This window comes from Acyrthosiphon pisum, chromosome A1, assembly GCF_005508785.2.
Source record: "Acyrthosiphon pisum isolate AL4f chromosome A1, pea_aphid_22Mar2018_4r6ur, whole genome shotgun sequence".
In the NCBI taxonomy this organism is placed as follows: domain Eukaryota; kingdom Metazoa; phylum Arthropoda; class Insecta; order Hemiptera; family Aphididae; genus Acyrthosiphon; species Acyrthosiphon pisum.
This window is the reverse complement of record NC_042494.1, coordinates 160,618,293-160,635,054: the sequence shown is the minus strand read 5'-3', so window position 1 is coordinate 160,635,054 and position 16,762 is coordinate 160,618,293. Positions and strand designations below refer to the sequence as shown.

The following is a 16,762-nucleotide window of genomic DNA, read 5'->3' as shown; positions in this document are numbered from 1 at the left end:
TCCAAAAAATGTAAATTTTGAATATTTTAAACTCAAAATCCCGATTTTTTCAAATTTTTCCAATTCTGATTTTTTTTTTTAGTACCATCAAATCCAGCATGCAAAAAACACAATTTAAAAAAAAAAGTTCTAAAAAATCGTTTGGGAAGTAAACTACATACTATGTTCCTAAAGTTTTAATGCGTATAGTGTATACCGCTCCCACGATGTAGGTAAAATATAAAATATAGAATAAATAAATAAATATAAAATATAAAACATTGTGACCGCTACATAGAATTATTTAAAGAATCGGCCTTCTTATTGCTCCTGGCGGACAAATCGCGCTTTAAAGGCCGTCATAATACGACTAAAAAATGTCTTAATCAAACCACAGATGTCTATAGGTACTAACCACGGACTAAGATTAACAGGATTGGAAACGAACCTTTATCATTTGATCAAGATCTTTTACGGAAAGTTAACGACCGATCGTGGTCGTGGTGATCGTAACAACAAAATTGTATAATATTTACTGAATAGTCATAGAACACTATAACAGTGTAATGAATCTGACGAAAAAAGAAAAATGCTAAGAGATGGCACCACAATCGCTCGTTGACTTTTCGTAACAGATGTGGATCTTTTCATATACCGTGCACCATTGTTCATTTCCAGTCCTGTTAATCTTAGTCCGTCATACCAGGGGTATGAAACTCCGTGAATTGGCCGAATCGGGCGATTGTAACCTTAAACACGGCGTGGCATACGTAATCTATGATAAAAGTAAACAGTGGAAACAACCCGACCCCGCGCAGAATACCCTGCATATTAGGCGGAAACGGTTTTTCAATATGGGTATAACATCATGTCAGTGTTACGGAAACAGTTTCATTGTTCGGACTTCAGATCATAGGTAAACACTTCACCCATCAGCTGATCGAGTTTCGCTTCTATATTGTTCATAGACATATTAATATGTCTATGATATTGTTCTATGGTCATACTAGGTATACTATATAGATATCTGTGAATCAAATATATGAAGTGATTACACAGTTATCTACATCGTGATAATAACAATAACCGCACATCGGATGGTGAGTACTAGAGCGCGCAACGGACACGTCTACTCGCCATCTTGAACTATCCTGAACTATACGGCGGTCATCGATGCCAATAGATAGCGTTTTTCGATGATGGTGTATCGACAGCCGTCGAGCGTGAAGCGTCAGCGTAAGTTCCGGAACACCAGTAGCAGCCAACATCCCTACAACCATCTCCTGTATGACTTTGGACGTCTTGCCGATCCGCCCGAGTCACCGGCCACCGTCTGTTTATCCGTTACGGCCGTAAACGTGGGCACGACCAAAACGTAAAACTAACGTGGGCGTCTGGAATATTGTTGCTTAAGTATTATGGCAACGCGTTCTACAATTGCATCAGTAGTGGTTACAACTTAACCATTACATTTCATATGATGAAGTAACTTTATGATCTTCACTGATTAATTACGTTACACCAATGAGAACTTCTCCAGAGGATCTCGTTGGAATTCTGATGCCACAACTACTGATGCCAGTTGAAAATAATTATATAATCTGATATAAAATGTTAACAAAGGGTTTACTTCCATAATAAAAATCTAATTACCGCTTCACTCTTTAAAAATATTATTATTATTCCTTGAAAATGAAACTAATTTTCTTATAACAATATTATTTATTAGTATATAATATTTTAATTTGATTACTATTTGTTATACTTATCTTAAGTTTACAAATATTATAGTTCCATGTACAAATTAAAAATAACCATCAATATATATTGACCATTGTCAAAATTTTAACTTTAAATTCTTATAAAAAAAACTGTGCCTATGTATTTTTAATATTTTTCAACTTGCTATTGTAACAATATATCGGGAGCCTGGTATTAAATTTTCATGCTTTTTTACCCAGCAAATAAAATGTTATTGATATTTATAGGAAAAAAAATAAAAAATTGACAATGTCCGTAAACGGCTCAAAAAGAGTCAAAATATTTTCAAAATTGTATGGTGTATATAAAACGAAAATATAAACATTTATTAAAATTTTCATGTAATTCGCTTTTGAATTACAACAAAATAACAAAATCACTACGTGAGAATTCGAGTGAATATCCAATCTTGTAAAAATATGAACTTGAAACGCTCAAAAAAATTTAATTTGATTTGTTTACAGATATTTTTTTGTTGGAAAAGGTAGACAAACTTATGAGTAATCTTGTATTATATTTTCAAATCTTAGATTTAAAAACAACATATTTATAAAATCTCAACTCAAAATAATTTGCTAATTTTAGTGTTTTTTCCGTATTTTGTCAATCTTTGAACTTTAAATGCTTATAAAAAAACTGTGACTAAGGATTTTTGATATTTTTTAAATATCATTATAACAATATAGTAGGAGCTTTGTATTAAATTTTCAACTTTTTTACCCAACAAATAAAGTTTTATTGACAACTACTGAGTATATCCATATCCGTAAATATTTCAAAACAAGTTAAAATATTTTAAAATTGTTTTCATGTATATAAAAGGCTAATATAAACATACATGAAAATAGAATGTACTTACGATCATTTGTTTTAGAGTTGTGAGTTCAAAAGCCAAAGTTGATTTTGTCAAAAACTAATTTTGCGTAAAATTTGAGGTTTTTACTTTTTTTCTTAATTTTTATTTTATTTTTCCGAATGCTTTTGAAAACTTTTAAGAATTGTAACCTCCCAAAAGTACCAACTAGATTCTCTTTCCCATTGAACAAGATACTGAAGTTGAAAATCGAAGCATTATTTCGACTACTAATCGTGTACACAGACACAAAAATTAAAAAATTAAAAAAAACACACATTATTTTAAAACCAATACATTCATCGCTATTGTGTATAAAAAATAAAATATTTTTTAAATTACCAAAATTTTTAGATTCTGAGCCGATCCTAATTCCTAACCTTGAAAATTAATGAGTTTTCAGCTCATGCTTATGATAAAAATTGAATATTGACAGTGGACCATACAATGAAAATTATTTATTTTTAATAAGCATCTTGGTGAGGAGAATTGAGAAGTATACAGTATTTTATTTAAATTTATAGGTTGCACGATAATAAAAATCAATATTAAGAGTGAAAAAATAACTATGTACCACTGGTATTTCAATCAATCGAAATTGATTTTTAAGTGATCTATGAATAATATTATATGTTTTTGATATTCATATACCTACTTACGCGACATTTTTAGTATAATTCGTTCTTCTCCCTGCACAATGACGATTAAGGGCCCGTATTACAATAGTTGAACTCCGGTTAAACCACCGAATTCGGCCGGTAAAATCAGTGGTTTAAGCGTAACCGAGGTTTAAACTATGATTGTAAAACAGGCCCTAAGAAAACTACTGGAATGTTTTTACTTTTGAACCCCCTAAGTACCAACTATATTCACTTTCCTATCAGAAAAGATACTGTTGAAGAAAATCTAAAACACATAATTGAAAAATCATTACATACCTATTCACCGCTCTGCTCAGAATCTAAAACAAAAAAAAATTACATGATATTATAATTTATATTTTATAATACTCTTATCGCAAAATATTATTATCGACAAGAATAATAGATATATACATAGATATATACAACAACTAGATAGCCGTAATACTACAGTTGTAACCAATATGTTGAAATCGGCCGCCATCTATAAAGCAGGCAATGTTTACATTTATTTTACATTTATTTATATACATATATATTTATCTATTCATATATACTATGATAATATTATTTTGTAATTTGTAAGCAATGCCTGCTTTGTAAATGGCGGCCGACTTCCATGACAAGAAGGAGACGGCTATCTAGTTTGTTGTATATATCTATGGTTGTCGCACAATTATCAACAAGAATGATGTTGTAAGCTTGGCGGCAACACAAGAAGTTACGAACAATTTCAAGGCCATGATTCATTCTAGACTTATTAACGTTGGCCGCCCAGGCCCAAGAGTGTCGCTTCAATAATGTTCTATGGGTATAACAATATAATATTATGTGTATTGGCGATTGAAATTGATAAGATGTGACGGGGACGCTGTGTATCATTTATATGTTATTTTACATGTTCCCCGTTACAGATCCGCCCCCCGCCGGCCTGATAATTGATAAGCTTTCAACCGTGATAGACGTCGAGGTGATAGATAATATTTAATCAATGGTTTCGCCGTTATCGGTCAAATTTTTTTCATCGTAGTTTTTTTATCTCTCGTCCGACCAGCAGTTTTCCACTGCTTTGTTTGAACGATTATTATTTCATTATTCTAGTAGTTTACAAAACATTACATCATCTCAATTCCATTTCGGACTGGTACGTCGTCGAATTTCTGTTGGATTCCACGTGCGTTGCGCACTGACCATCGATAGTCGGCCGTACGGTACCGAGTAAATTTACGTCCAAGTCCCACTCAGCCGTTGCCACCATGATCAAGTCCAAGTCGTTTCTGTCCCTGACGTGCTTGCTGAAGGAGACCCGGCGGCCTTTGAGCGCCAAACTAGAACCCATCAAAATGTCTTACACCTCATACGAGTCGGCCGCCGACGATGGACGAAAACCGCCGATCATCATCATGCACGGTCTGTTCGGCTGCAAGTCCAACTGGAACAGTCTGTCCAAAACCCTCCACAACATGACCCACAGAAAAGTAAGTATTCAAACGGTTGCTGAAACTCGTGTCTAAAGAGTTTACAAAAATATGCTTTCTACCCGTTCACGTCACATATTATGTTGTCACCCTCTTGCGACCGTGCGACGTAGCAAATTTGACAACCGGCAGATTACGTTTAGCTCCGTTACTTTACAAATTAGAGTGAATTATATCATTATATTATATTATTGATCTCTTTTAAAATTTAATTTAAAATTATTATCAAGGGCATCTCATAGGCTTTTTGTTATACCTATATTAATTTTAAAGTGAGCTATGACAATATTTTAAAATACTCATAATAACTCACTTTAAAATTAAAATATAATAAAAAGCCTATGAAATGCCCTAGAACTTATATAATAATCTTACCTTTATAATATGTGAATTCACTCTAATTTTTAAACTAAACGTGATCTGCTGAGCGTACAATTTGCTATGTCGTACGTATGTCAGATGTTGACAATATATTTGGGTGCTATGTCCTCTTAATGAATATTTGAATAATTATTGCAATAGTTAATACATTATTAGGTATGCTTTTATTTTCAGTCTTCAAATAACTATCTAACTATTTTAATTTAATAAGTAATTGGTAATTACTTATACAAATCTAGTAGACATTATTATTGTCACATGGTGTTTTTATTTGCTTATATAGCTGATCTATTGAAAATTGTATAAATTAAAAATGAACTCTTGTTATTAATTATGAAAAGTTATTAAGTATAATATAATGATTCTCTAAGTTAAGACTTTTAGTATTGTAAATTCTGAATATTATTTACTCTTTTAGTCTCATCATAACATAATATTATAGTAAATGTACCTACTTATAAAAATTTTAAAATGTATGGAATACTAATAAAAAGTTAAGTAAAAAGGTCAAACACCAACCTTTAGATTAGATAAGAAATACCTTCATTGAGTAAAAACTATTTAATTAGTTTTTATTAGTTAGGTACTTAATATATTTATTAACTATTGCTTTTGTTAAATAAATGAACTTAATGTTCATAAATCAGCAAACTGAATATAGACCTAAAACCAATCTACAAAATTACTGATTAATGAATCATATTTTTCTAATAGAAATATTTATTGTTTTTTTATCTCCTAAATACTTTTTTGTTATCTTAAATTACTAGGTATATAATGTATAGTCTTATTTTATTCAATGAACTGAACAAATTGTGTTTTGGTCAAATGTTAATTGTTTCCTGACGTTACATTTTTTTATTCGTTGCATAGAAATATATATCCTATTTAAACATGATAACTACCCATCTAATCTTAATATTTTATGCTAGGTAGTGAATTATTACAAACCCCCCCCTCCCCAAAAAAAAAAAAAAAAATGTTTTTACCTATGTAGCTATACATTATAATAACATTATTTTGTACATAATAACTACCTACCTAATTAATTTTTAATTTTTGATTGTATTTTTGTTTTAGAACTAAAAACACTAAAAATGTCCTTGTATGGAATACCTATATAACGGGCTATATAACTACTTTAAATCTGATAAAAAAAATTATAGCTTTGCATTAAAATTGAGAATATAAGTAGACAGTACCTATTCAAAATTTAGATTATCAGAATGAATCTAAAATGCAGATATACTTTGGAATAGATTTTTAGAGAAAATGTTAGAATTTTAAGTGTACAGAACAGTGTAATAGATAAAATAATTATTATAAAAATGTGGTATTTTATTTCCATTTTTATATTATTCATTAGGTATAATTATATTAAATCATAATATATTATGTACTTATTATATTATATTGATATCAAAAAACTTTATAATTATTACAAACCCCTCATAATAATTGTATAGTGTGTCTTAAATCATATCACATAATTTATTTATAAGATATTTATATTCTGTTTTTTGTTTCAAGGTAATTACTGTTGATGCACGAAACCATGGAGACTCACCACATACTTTAGAGCAATCATATCAGCTTATGGCTGAAGACGTTAAATTTTTAATGGAAGACCTAGGTGTGAAAAAGGCTTCATTGATTGGTCACAGCATGGGTGGCAGAACAATGATGTACTTAGCAGTCATCTATGTAAGGTTTGTTTTGATATTAATATTTTTATTAATTACATGTCACCTAAAAACTAATCAGAAAAATATATTTAGCCAGAACTTGTGGAATCCTTAATACCAGTTGATATATCACCAATAAATAGCAAAGAAGTGAGTGATATCCAAAGTGTTATAGATGTCTTAAGAGGTGTTAATTTAGAAGTTAATGGACCTATATCAAAAGTTCGGAAATTGGCAGATGAACATATGAAAAGTTCGATAGAGGTATGTTATGTTATGTTACTTACAGTTACAAGTATAACCAATCTGTATTGTTGAGTTAAAATAATAATTATTTAAGCCTTTAAGGTTATTTAATATTTAATTAATACTTTTTTTAAACTATATCAGTCTTAATTTCTTATTTTATATTTATATTATTATAATTGGTGAGTGTCATTAATGTATGACTGCTCACATCAAAGAAACACCTTTAAATATTTTATTTTTATTATTTATTGTGTACGTGATTCATACAATCAGTATTCTACACTAATCCCATCAACTAATTGTGCCCCTAAGCTATAAATTGTTTAATCCAATAAAGCAAAAAATAAAAAAATTATTAGGAGTTTAACAGTGTTTACTGTTTTTAGTTGATACAATTCATATTAAACATTTAAGGGACCTCCATACTGGATTCTAAAGAACGTTTTATAGGCAATAATCCTTGTCGTTGTATTAGTCGTAAATTATCGTTTGTAGTAGTAACTCGCATCTTATTTTTCTAAGATTGTGACGGCACAACGCGTCAGTAATATTTGATATTTGTGGTAGCATCTCACACGCATATGTCATTTAATAATTTTGACTGAAAAAAATGTTTATTTTTCATTCAAACAAACAACTGTAATTCCAACAATACGTCTCAACAATTACCTCGATTTGCAATCTGTCAAAATATTCTAATTTCCCACAACATGTACAAGGGATCAATTGAGGCACATTTTTATAATTGTATTTAGTTCATTATGTATTTAAGTTTGAAAATTTGAAATATTTAACAAAATTTTTTGTCTAAATTACAAAAATTAAAATGTGGCCCCATTGAGATCCCTCTTACATATTATGGAGAATCCGAATATTTTTTCAGAATGAAAATTGTGATAATTGTCAACATGTATCATTGAAATTAAAAACTGTAGTTTTTGAAAAAGAAAACGCACATGTATGTGATCTGTTATTTGTATTTGGTTTTTATAATATCATACTTTTTAAGTTTCACAGATAATAAATTGTATGTACATCAGTAGCGAGGCGTGAAGTTTTTGGTTGGGGAGACACTGAAAAAAAAATGGTACTAATATGCCTAAATCCCCCCCTCCCATTTTTATTTTATTTATGTGGTAAGAAATAAATGTTTTAAAAATTATAAACAACTGAAATATTATACTAAAAACATTACAACTTCCTTAAAATGATAATTTAATATAATAACAAATCCAAATGTACGTATTTTTTTTTGTATGAGTAATTAATAATTCCATCGTTTAAAATGGCATTAATTAAATCATCAGCTCATGTCCCATGAGGACAAATTACAATATAAAACAATAAATATTAAGGGCTGTCATATAGTATGCGGTCTACCAGTGAATTTACGAATATACGAATATAGTATGCGGTCTACTGCAAGTAAATAAATAAAAAAAATTATATCATAATACTATAGTACAATTGTAGTAGTAATAGTAAAAAAGGTGGGCAAGTGGGTGTCACTCTGCTGTACAGAAGGTTACAAGTGGGTCCAGAGGCGTGCTGAATAGTAATTTTTTGAGGTAATTGCCTCAGGGAAAATTTGGGTAGGTGGGTGGGTGTGTTAGTATAGATGTGCAACTTATACCTAAAAAACTTATTAATATTTATTATTTTGAATAATAAAAAAAATAGTGAAAAAACTGTTGGTGGTGGGAGGGGGATCAAATTGAATAGTTTGCCTTAGTACTGCTTGTCAGTTCGGCACGCCACTGAGTGGGTCACTTTAATGGATGGTGTTAAATTTGAATTCAATGATATAATATCATTGTATAGGAAAAGCGATTCTGAGCGAAAACGGTCAATCAGCCTATGATATTACAAAGTACCTATATTTGATGATATTATATTGTGAATAAAGTGATATTTATATATAACCTATTTACGTGGAACCTTGTTTTAAATTTTCCATCCTTAGATATAAATTATGAATATTTTAATAATTTATAACTACAAAATAATTATTACATTTTGTCAAAATTCGAACTTCAAATGCTTATAAAAAAAAAACTGTGACTATGATAAGGATTTTTAATATTTTTCAAATGGCATTGTAACAATATAGAAGGAGCCTTGAATTACATTTTCAAGCTTTTTTACCCAACAAATAAAGTTTTATTGACATTCATAGAAAAAAAGACTAATAAAATGGGAAACTGAAAATGTTCCTAAACAGATCAAAACAAATCAAAATATTTAGAACATTTTATCCTGTATAGAAAATTCAAATATAAACAACCAGTGAAAATGTCATGTATACATAATACATTCATTTGTTTTAGAGTTCCACCAAAAACCAAAATCGATTTTGTGGAAAACATTTTAAAATTATTTTAACTTAGGCCTGTGTAAAAACCGGCTGGTCGAAGACCGCATCTGACAGCGGCGGTAGAACGCGTTTTCCGGTAGACCGCATACTATATGATAGCCATATTAAGAATACATACGACGTACCTATCACAATAGCGTGACAATGTGACATCGACGTCGATAATAAATATTGAGGACTAAGGTAATTACGAACAGCGAGACCTGTCTCATAGCGACATAAAAAACCCCACTCACATTAGCATTCCCTCTGTACCCGTGCGCCCATATTACAGCGTCTATTAAATTTAGATATAATACCATATTTGGAATGACCCGTATCGCCAGCTTGTACACACAGCCATACCGCGCGCTTTTAATCTATTTCAAGAATTCTATAACTGTACAACACTAGGAATAACGAAAAACCAATTTTAACAAATATTTTTATAATATAAAATAAAATTCACATTTTTAAATATTTTATAAAACAAAATAATAATTATTTATTTGCCCCGTGTTCTAATTTCTAAGTGGGGAGACGTTGTCTCTTTGTCTTCTATGACGCTTCGCCACTGATGTACATCTAAATCTAACGTTTGTTAATTCTTTTTCAGGTTATAAAATAATTTTTTAGGTATAACAAAGCAATTCTATAGGTACTAATTATAACTCATAACAATTTGTTTGTTTAAATTGCTACAACAAAACTATATAGATTATTAAGAAAGATATTTCACAATAATACGTTTCAATTTACTAACAATTATAAAAATAATAATCACAAAATATGTAAAAAAATTTTAAAAACATTAAATTGATTAATTTTATAAAATTTTGGCAAAAACAGCAGAAAAACTTAAATCTCTAAACTCCACTCATATAATAGTTTTTTTAATGGTACCTTCAGTTAGTTAAATTTTAAATTATTAATTACTTCATTTTAAATATCTGATTTTTGTTATCTTTAATGTTTATTTCTCTCTGTATTTTTTTATTAATTAGGTTAGGTGAGAGGAACTATTTAATTTCTTCATGTCAAATACAGAAATTAAGTTCTTTGGCATGTGGATATGAAAATAAATATATATCATTTTAAAGGAATTTTGAATTTATAAATCACTGATTTGACATTAGATTTAATCACATATTGGATTTATTTTCAAATTTGAATTAAGAATTAAAATGTATATAAGAATTAGTAGAGATTAGCTGCGATAGTTATTAATATTAAATATTATATTATAATCATATGTTTATGATAGTTAATTATTAATATATTTGTTTTTGTGTTATACAGAGTCCGGTACTTCGACAGTTCCTCCTAACCAATCTTATCGAAGTGAACCAAAAATACAAATGGCGTATAAATTTGGAATCCATCAATATTAATTTTAAAAATAATCTTGCAGTGTTTCCACCTATTGAATCAACATATGATGGTCAAACATATTTCATTGGAGGCGGAGATTCAGTTTTTTTGAAACCCGCAGATCATGAGGCCATCAAACAGATATTTCCCTCAGTTAAATTTGATTATATACCTGGTGCTGGTCATTGGTTACATGCTGAAAAACCTCATGAGTTTTTGAAATTGGTCACACAGTTTTTAGCTACTGTATAGAAATATTATTTTTATTTTTCAACTTGTTAATAGGTTTTGTGTTCAATGTTACCTTAATAATACTAAGTAAGACTTGTTCTGTAAAAAATATAATAGTTTCTTCATTCAAACTTTTAAGTCTGAAAAAACTTTTACCCATTTACTAAGCAAATGGTAAAATTTGTTATTTGAAAATATCAAATAAATTCCTTTGTTAAATATCATTGTTATAATATTATTATTTGATTATTATCAAACAATAAGACAAATAGGTAGGTAGTCTATATTGACAATATTAATGGGTTGCCAGTTGACATGGCTACAGAAAATAAGATAGTTATTACTTGTTATTAGAGGTCTCGATTACACGTGTACCCGTGTTTTTACGCAAGACGGGGTTAAGGCCCGTGTAATAAAAATACCCGTGTATACCCGTGTATTTAAATACCCGTGAGCTAAAATACTCATATATTTACAACTCAAATACAATTGTATTTCAGTACCTACTTTGCAGTTCTGACTTAACTATTTCTCCACTTTCTGAACTCAATATGACAGAGCGTATCATATTATATTGTGTTTTTTAAGCAAATCTTTTAGATATTCATAACATACTTAAATAATAGGTAGGTAAGTAATCGAGGGCTATACAATTTTTATTATTAATAAATAACCAATTATTTTAATATACATAACGTAATATAAAGTATTTTTGAATTCTGAATTAATATGCAATATACACGGATATTATACACGGATATACACGGGTATTAAAAACACAGGCTTTAATGTAATTTTTACCCGCGTGCCCGGGCTCCGTTTACCCGTGTATTCTATTACCCGTTCACAACCTCGACCCCTACTTGTTATACACACAACTTTTAACAAAGTTAATAATGGTTTTGAAGAAATTGCTTTTAAAAAGTTTTCATAAAATTTGAGTTTGTGGTCAGTGTATTTAATATACGTGCCCTCTACTCTACAGACAAAAATGTTGAGGTGTCAACAAACATTGAACGCTAGAGTATTTGGAACAACTCTAGATAAAAAAAGTTGGAAAGTAAATAGGTAACGCAATTCTATTAGTTACTAGAATTTTACTAAGTGAAATAAGTCCCCATTCCACCAACACTGGTAAATTTCATATAATCTAGTCTAGACTGTCTGACTGTCATAGTTTCACCATTAGCATAGTGACCTAGAAAACTGAATTGGACACTAATATCAGTCGTCAATTCTTTTACATTTCACCAACTTTCCAGTTCCAACCACCTTTTATAAGGACGCTGGTGGGTCTTACCCTAAAAGTTCTTTTTTGAGATACTAAAAAATATCATATACCAATTAAGTATGGTTGAAATTGGTCCAATTGTTCCAGAGTTAAGCTGTAACATACATACTGCACACTTCCATTTATACATAACTTATACCCACATAAATTGTTTAATGATGATTTTAATCTTTTATTTTTATAAAGTAAACATTTTTGTAGCAAATACCTGGGAAAAAAATAATGCAACGTACCTCAACCGACATACCTAATATTATTAATAATTTTCTAAATCTTGTTATGTCAATTTTGTCAAAATTTGAACTTTAAATTGTTATAAAAACTAATCGTTTTTACGTATATTTAATGCTACTACAACAACTTATTACTTATGAGGATCCTTATACTTATTCAATTTTAATTATTTTGCCCGAGTGCAAAAACTTTTATTGACATTAATTTTTAAAAAAAATTATAAAAATCGAAAATTTGTCTTATACTTCAAATGGCTGAAAAATTTGTCGTGTTTGAAAAAAATGATAAAATAAACATTTGGTAAAACTTGCAAGTATCTACGGATATTAGTTTTTGAGTTAGGTACACCAAAAAAACTAAATCGATGTAGTCAAAAACTGCAGGTTTTGTTTAAAAATTAACGGTTTTTTTTTGTTTCCCCGACTCATTTGTAATTTGTAAATCGCAGAATTCTCTACTTTTGGCCTTCAAAGTACCAAATAGATTCGTTATTTCCTGCCAGAAAAGATGCAAAGCGGAAGTTCAAAGCATTTTTACTGCCCGGCCAAAAGGTGATGAATGAAGATTACAGACACATAGGAAAAAACACTCTTCATTGGTAAATCGATTCATTCATCGTTCCGATCAGAATTTAAAATTATTGACTGTAACAAAAAGTGCGTGGAATTATATATTTGGTTGTTATGGTTGTTATATCCACGTTGTCATGTGAAATCGCAGATAACATAATAATTACTATTAAAATCAACATAGGTTATAAAGTATTATTTTATTTAGTTGATTTAAGACAGCGCGCTGAACTCTGAAAAATGAGTATTTTTGGTCAAGTAAAAAATGAAATTTTAGAACGCCAGAAGTATATGCATTTTAAGATGAACCAACATTTGTTGTTGCGCGACCTCATGGTGGCCAATTACCAGCGAATGGTGGAAGAGTGTATTGTGTACGAGAAGGAATTGGCAAAGATTCGTTCGGAAAACGCACGTTACAAGTTCGTCGAGAAGTGTCTGATGAACAAGGTCGTAGAATTAACCGGTTGCAGCAAGTTCGCAAAGAGTTTGACTGGATCCGGCAAAGACGACGAAGAAGCCGTTTTGCAGTTGGAAGTTAGTCGTATAATATAATTGTATAAATGTATAATTAGTATTTCTTAAGGGGATTCGATACCGTGATTTTCTGTTTTCGTCTAACACACGCGTGACATAGTATTTTAGACGTGTTTTTTGCCAAACATACCAATTGATCTAATGAAGCGATAAGAATTCTGAAAACTGATTTGAATTCATCATCAAGACTACTTGAAATCGACTTTCCCCACATTTTTGATTTTTTGATTTTAGCTCTTCCAAAAATTAAAATACAAAAATGTTCGAATACTCGTTTTTATATGATTTTTTCTGGAATTAGGGAGATAATATCAAAAATGTGGGAAAGTCGATTTCAAGTAGACTTGATGACGAATTCAAATCTGTTTTCAGAATTCTTATCGCTTCATTAGATCAATTGGTATGTTTGGCAAAAAACACGTCTAGAATACTATTTCACGAGTGTGTTAGACGAAAACAGAATATCACAGAATAAATCTCAAGCACACGCACACACACACACACACACACACACACACACACACACAAACAAACATAAACTTGTAAAAAATGTTATCCTCAAAATATACACGTTGAAATATAGATACATACGTTTGCATTCACCCATTCATCTCCCCGACAACATACAGAAATATTTATAATTATATATATATATATGGTCAATCGTTTAATCGTTTACATATGTCCATGAGTCTCATTCACACATTTCTCTAGCAACACACATGCACTCATATACTCATAGGATAGTTCATACATTATTTAGATACTTACATAGTTACATATTATATACATACACATTAATTAGGTATCACAAACGCCTAAACATATTTTATAGTCTACATAAATATATATATATATATATACATATAAACATTCATATATACTCATCATAGTAAGCACACTCTTTTATAGTTGTATATATCCTTACATATTTGATATTTAAACAGTATTCATACATACATACAGTGGCGTGCCGAACAGTCATTTTTTGAGGCAATTGCCTCAAGGGAAATTTGGGTGGGTGGGTGGGTGTGTTAGTGTAGATGTGCAACTTATACCTAAAAAAACTTAATAATATTTATTATTTTGAATAATAAAAAAAAATAGTGAAAAAACTGTTGGTGGTAGGGAGGGGGATCAAATTGTATAGTTTGCCTCAGGTCTGCTTGTCAGTTCGGCACGCCACTGCATACATACATACATACATACATCTAGACTCGAACGATATTTTAAATAATAATTTACATAAAATATTCTCGATGTATTATTTATTCATTAAATAATACATACATACGTACCTATGTGTGTATGAGTATGTATGTATGCATGTGTGTATTAAGTTATTAACTACCTACCTACTATATTATAGTGCAACGATAAGTTTCGGTTGTTGAGACTTGTAATAATGACTCGTTCTAGTGGTGGTCATGCATTTAGATACATTTAATAACTTAACTATATATATGCCTTTGATGGTAATTAGACATGGGTATGATATTTTTTATAATATTACTTACATGATGTTAATGAAATTATGATATTTTCCCCCATTTTTTACTAAAATATTGTGATGTTTCCATAATATGCATTATTGAAGTTATGATATTTTTACTTATTTTAGCAAAATGTACACACAGACAGCTATGTTTTTATCAAAATCAGTACATTTCAACGTATATTCACATTTTTTAGTATATTTTTAGGTTTCAGCATAAATTCTACCTACGTATTTAATGAAAAAATGATTAAATTGTATATGAATAGGTACTATACCTATTGCATTTAATTTATTGTTATATATATATTGAATTTCGTTGTATCAGTATGCACGGCGACGTTGTGATAATATATTTCATGTAGGTATCTACTGTAAATATATAATAATTAATATATGTTTAAGAATCCAGGTATTGAATAAATAATACATCGAGAATATTTTATGTAAATTATTATTTAAAATATCGTTCGAGTCTAGATGTATGTATGTATGTATGTATGTATGTATGAATACTGTTTAAATATCAAATATGTAAAGATATATACAACTATACAAGTGTGTGCTTACTATGTAAGTAATATATATTATATATAGATGAGTATATATGAATGTTTATATATATATATATATATTATATATATATATGTATGTAGACTATAATATAATATGTTTAGGCGTTTGTAATGTCGAATATGTATATATGATTTAATGTGGGTTTTCATTATATCATACTATGTTTCACATATTCATGTAGGTAACTATAGAACTAAGTGATGAGTCGATAATAGTTTTTAGTATTTTTTAAATTTTTTTACTTATTGTTATATATATATAATTCTCACTACACTTGACGAATAATAATAATAATAATAATAACAATGATAACAGTTAAAAAGATTTATTTTTCATCTTATATACCTATAATCCATGTATGTGTATATAAGTTATGATCTTAGTCTAATATAATTTGATAAAATATTTCAATATATATATGACTTATTAAAAATATAAGTGTCTGTAATATTATTCAGGAAAGGCTAGCTTGATAGTATTGTGCACATAAACATACAATAATAAGAATGTATGTACCTATGTTCCCATCTATATGCTCATTGTAGCATGATCATGTATTATGGAAAATGACTAATAATATGAACATTTTTAATTGTAAAATTGACAAAGATGTTGCTATAATACTACGATGTAACGTTAATTTTTGTATATTTCTAGATTTAGGTAATAAACCACATAAAGTATTTACTGAAATGAGAGATATTGTTAATAGTTCTTAATTTTCCGATATTATAACTTATACAATAATATATGACGGAGGTGATATGCCTGTGTGTATGCACACGGTAAAATAAAAATATTATACAAGTGATAGACTGTTGTACGTATGCGCTGATGAAATATAATATGTATCAGTCAATTGAATGATATACCGATATGTAAGTTGCTGTATGTGCATGTACCAGTGGCGCCGAACTAATTTTTTTTTAGGTGTGGCAATGAACAATTACTTATACCTACCCACGACCCACCTAACTTTTTAATAATTTAAAAATGTGTTCATTGCTATTGTCATTTAGATTTAATTTGAGAAAACATCAATTAATTTCAAATTACTATACTATTATACATTTTACTA

General features: G+C 29.3%; 1 protein-coding gene across 1 annotated transcript; it reads left to right on the top strand.

Annotated features, from left to right (window-relative positions):
- Nucleotides 1-4,331: 4,331 nt before the first annotated feature.
- LOC100163178 (esterase ybfF-like) lies at nucleotides 4,332-11,206 on the top strand. The gene is made up of 4 exons (NM_001162091.2): nucleotides 4,332-4,712; nucleotides 6,624-6,797; nucleotides 6,872-7,042; nucleotides 10,680-11,206. The coding sequence occupies exons 1-4, from the start codon at nucleotides 4,491-4,493 to the stop codon at nucleotides 11,001-11,003; spliced, it is 891 nt and encodes a 296-aa protein (NP_001155563.1). The 5' UTR covers nucleotides 4,332-4,490; the 3' UTR covers nucleotides 11,004-11,206.
- The last annotated feature ends 5,556 nt before the right edge of the window (nucleotides 11,207-16,762 follow it).

What these genes read in the sequence shown, in the direction of transcription:
- LOC100163178 (NM_001162091.2), top strand. Translation starts at nt 4,491, where the DNA reads ATGATCAAGTCCAAGTCGTTTCTGTCCCTGACGTGCTTGCTGAAGGAG. An exon ending in TGTACTTAGCAGTCATCTAT is followed by an intron (nt 6,798 to 6,871) that starts GTAAGGTTTGTT and finishes AAATATATTTAG; the next exon opens with CCAGAACTTGTGGAATCCTT. An exon ending in ATATGAAAAGTTCGATAGAG is followed by an intron (nt 7,043 to 10,679) that starts GTATGTTATGTT and finishes TGTGTTATACAG; the next exon opens with AGTCCGGTACTTCGACAGTT.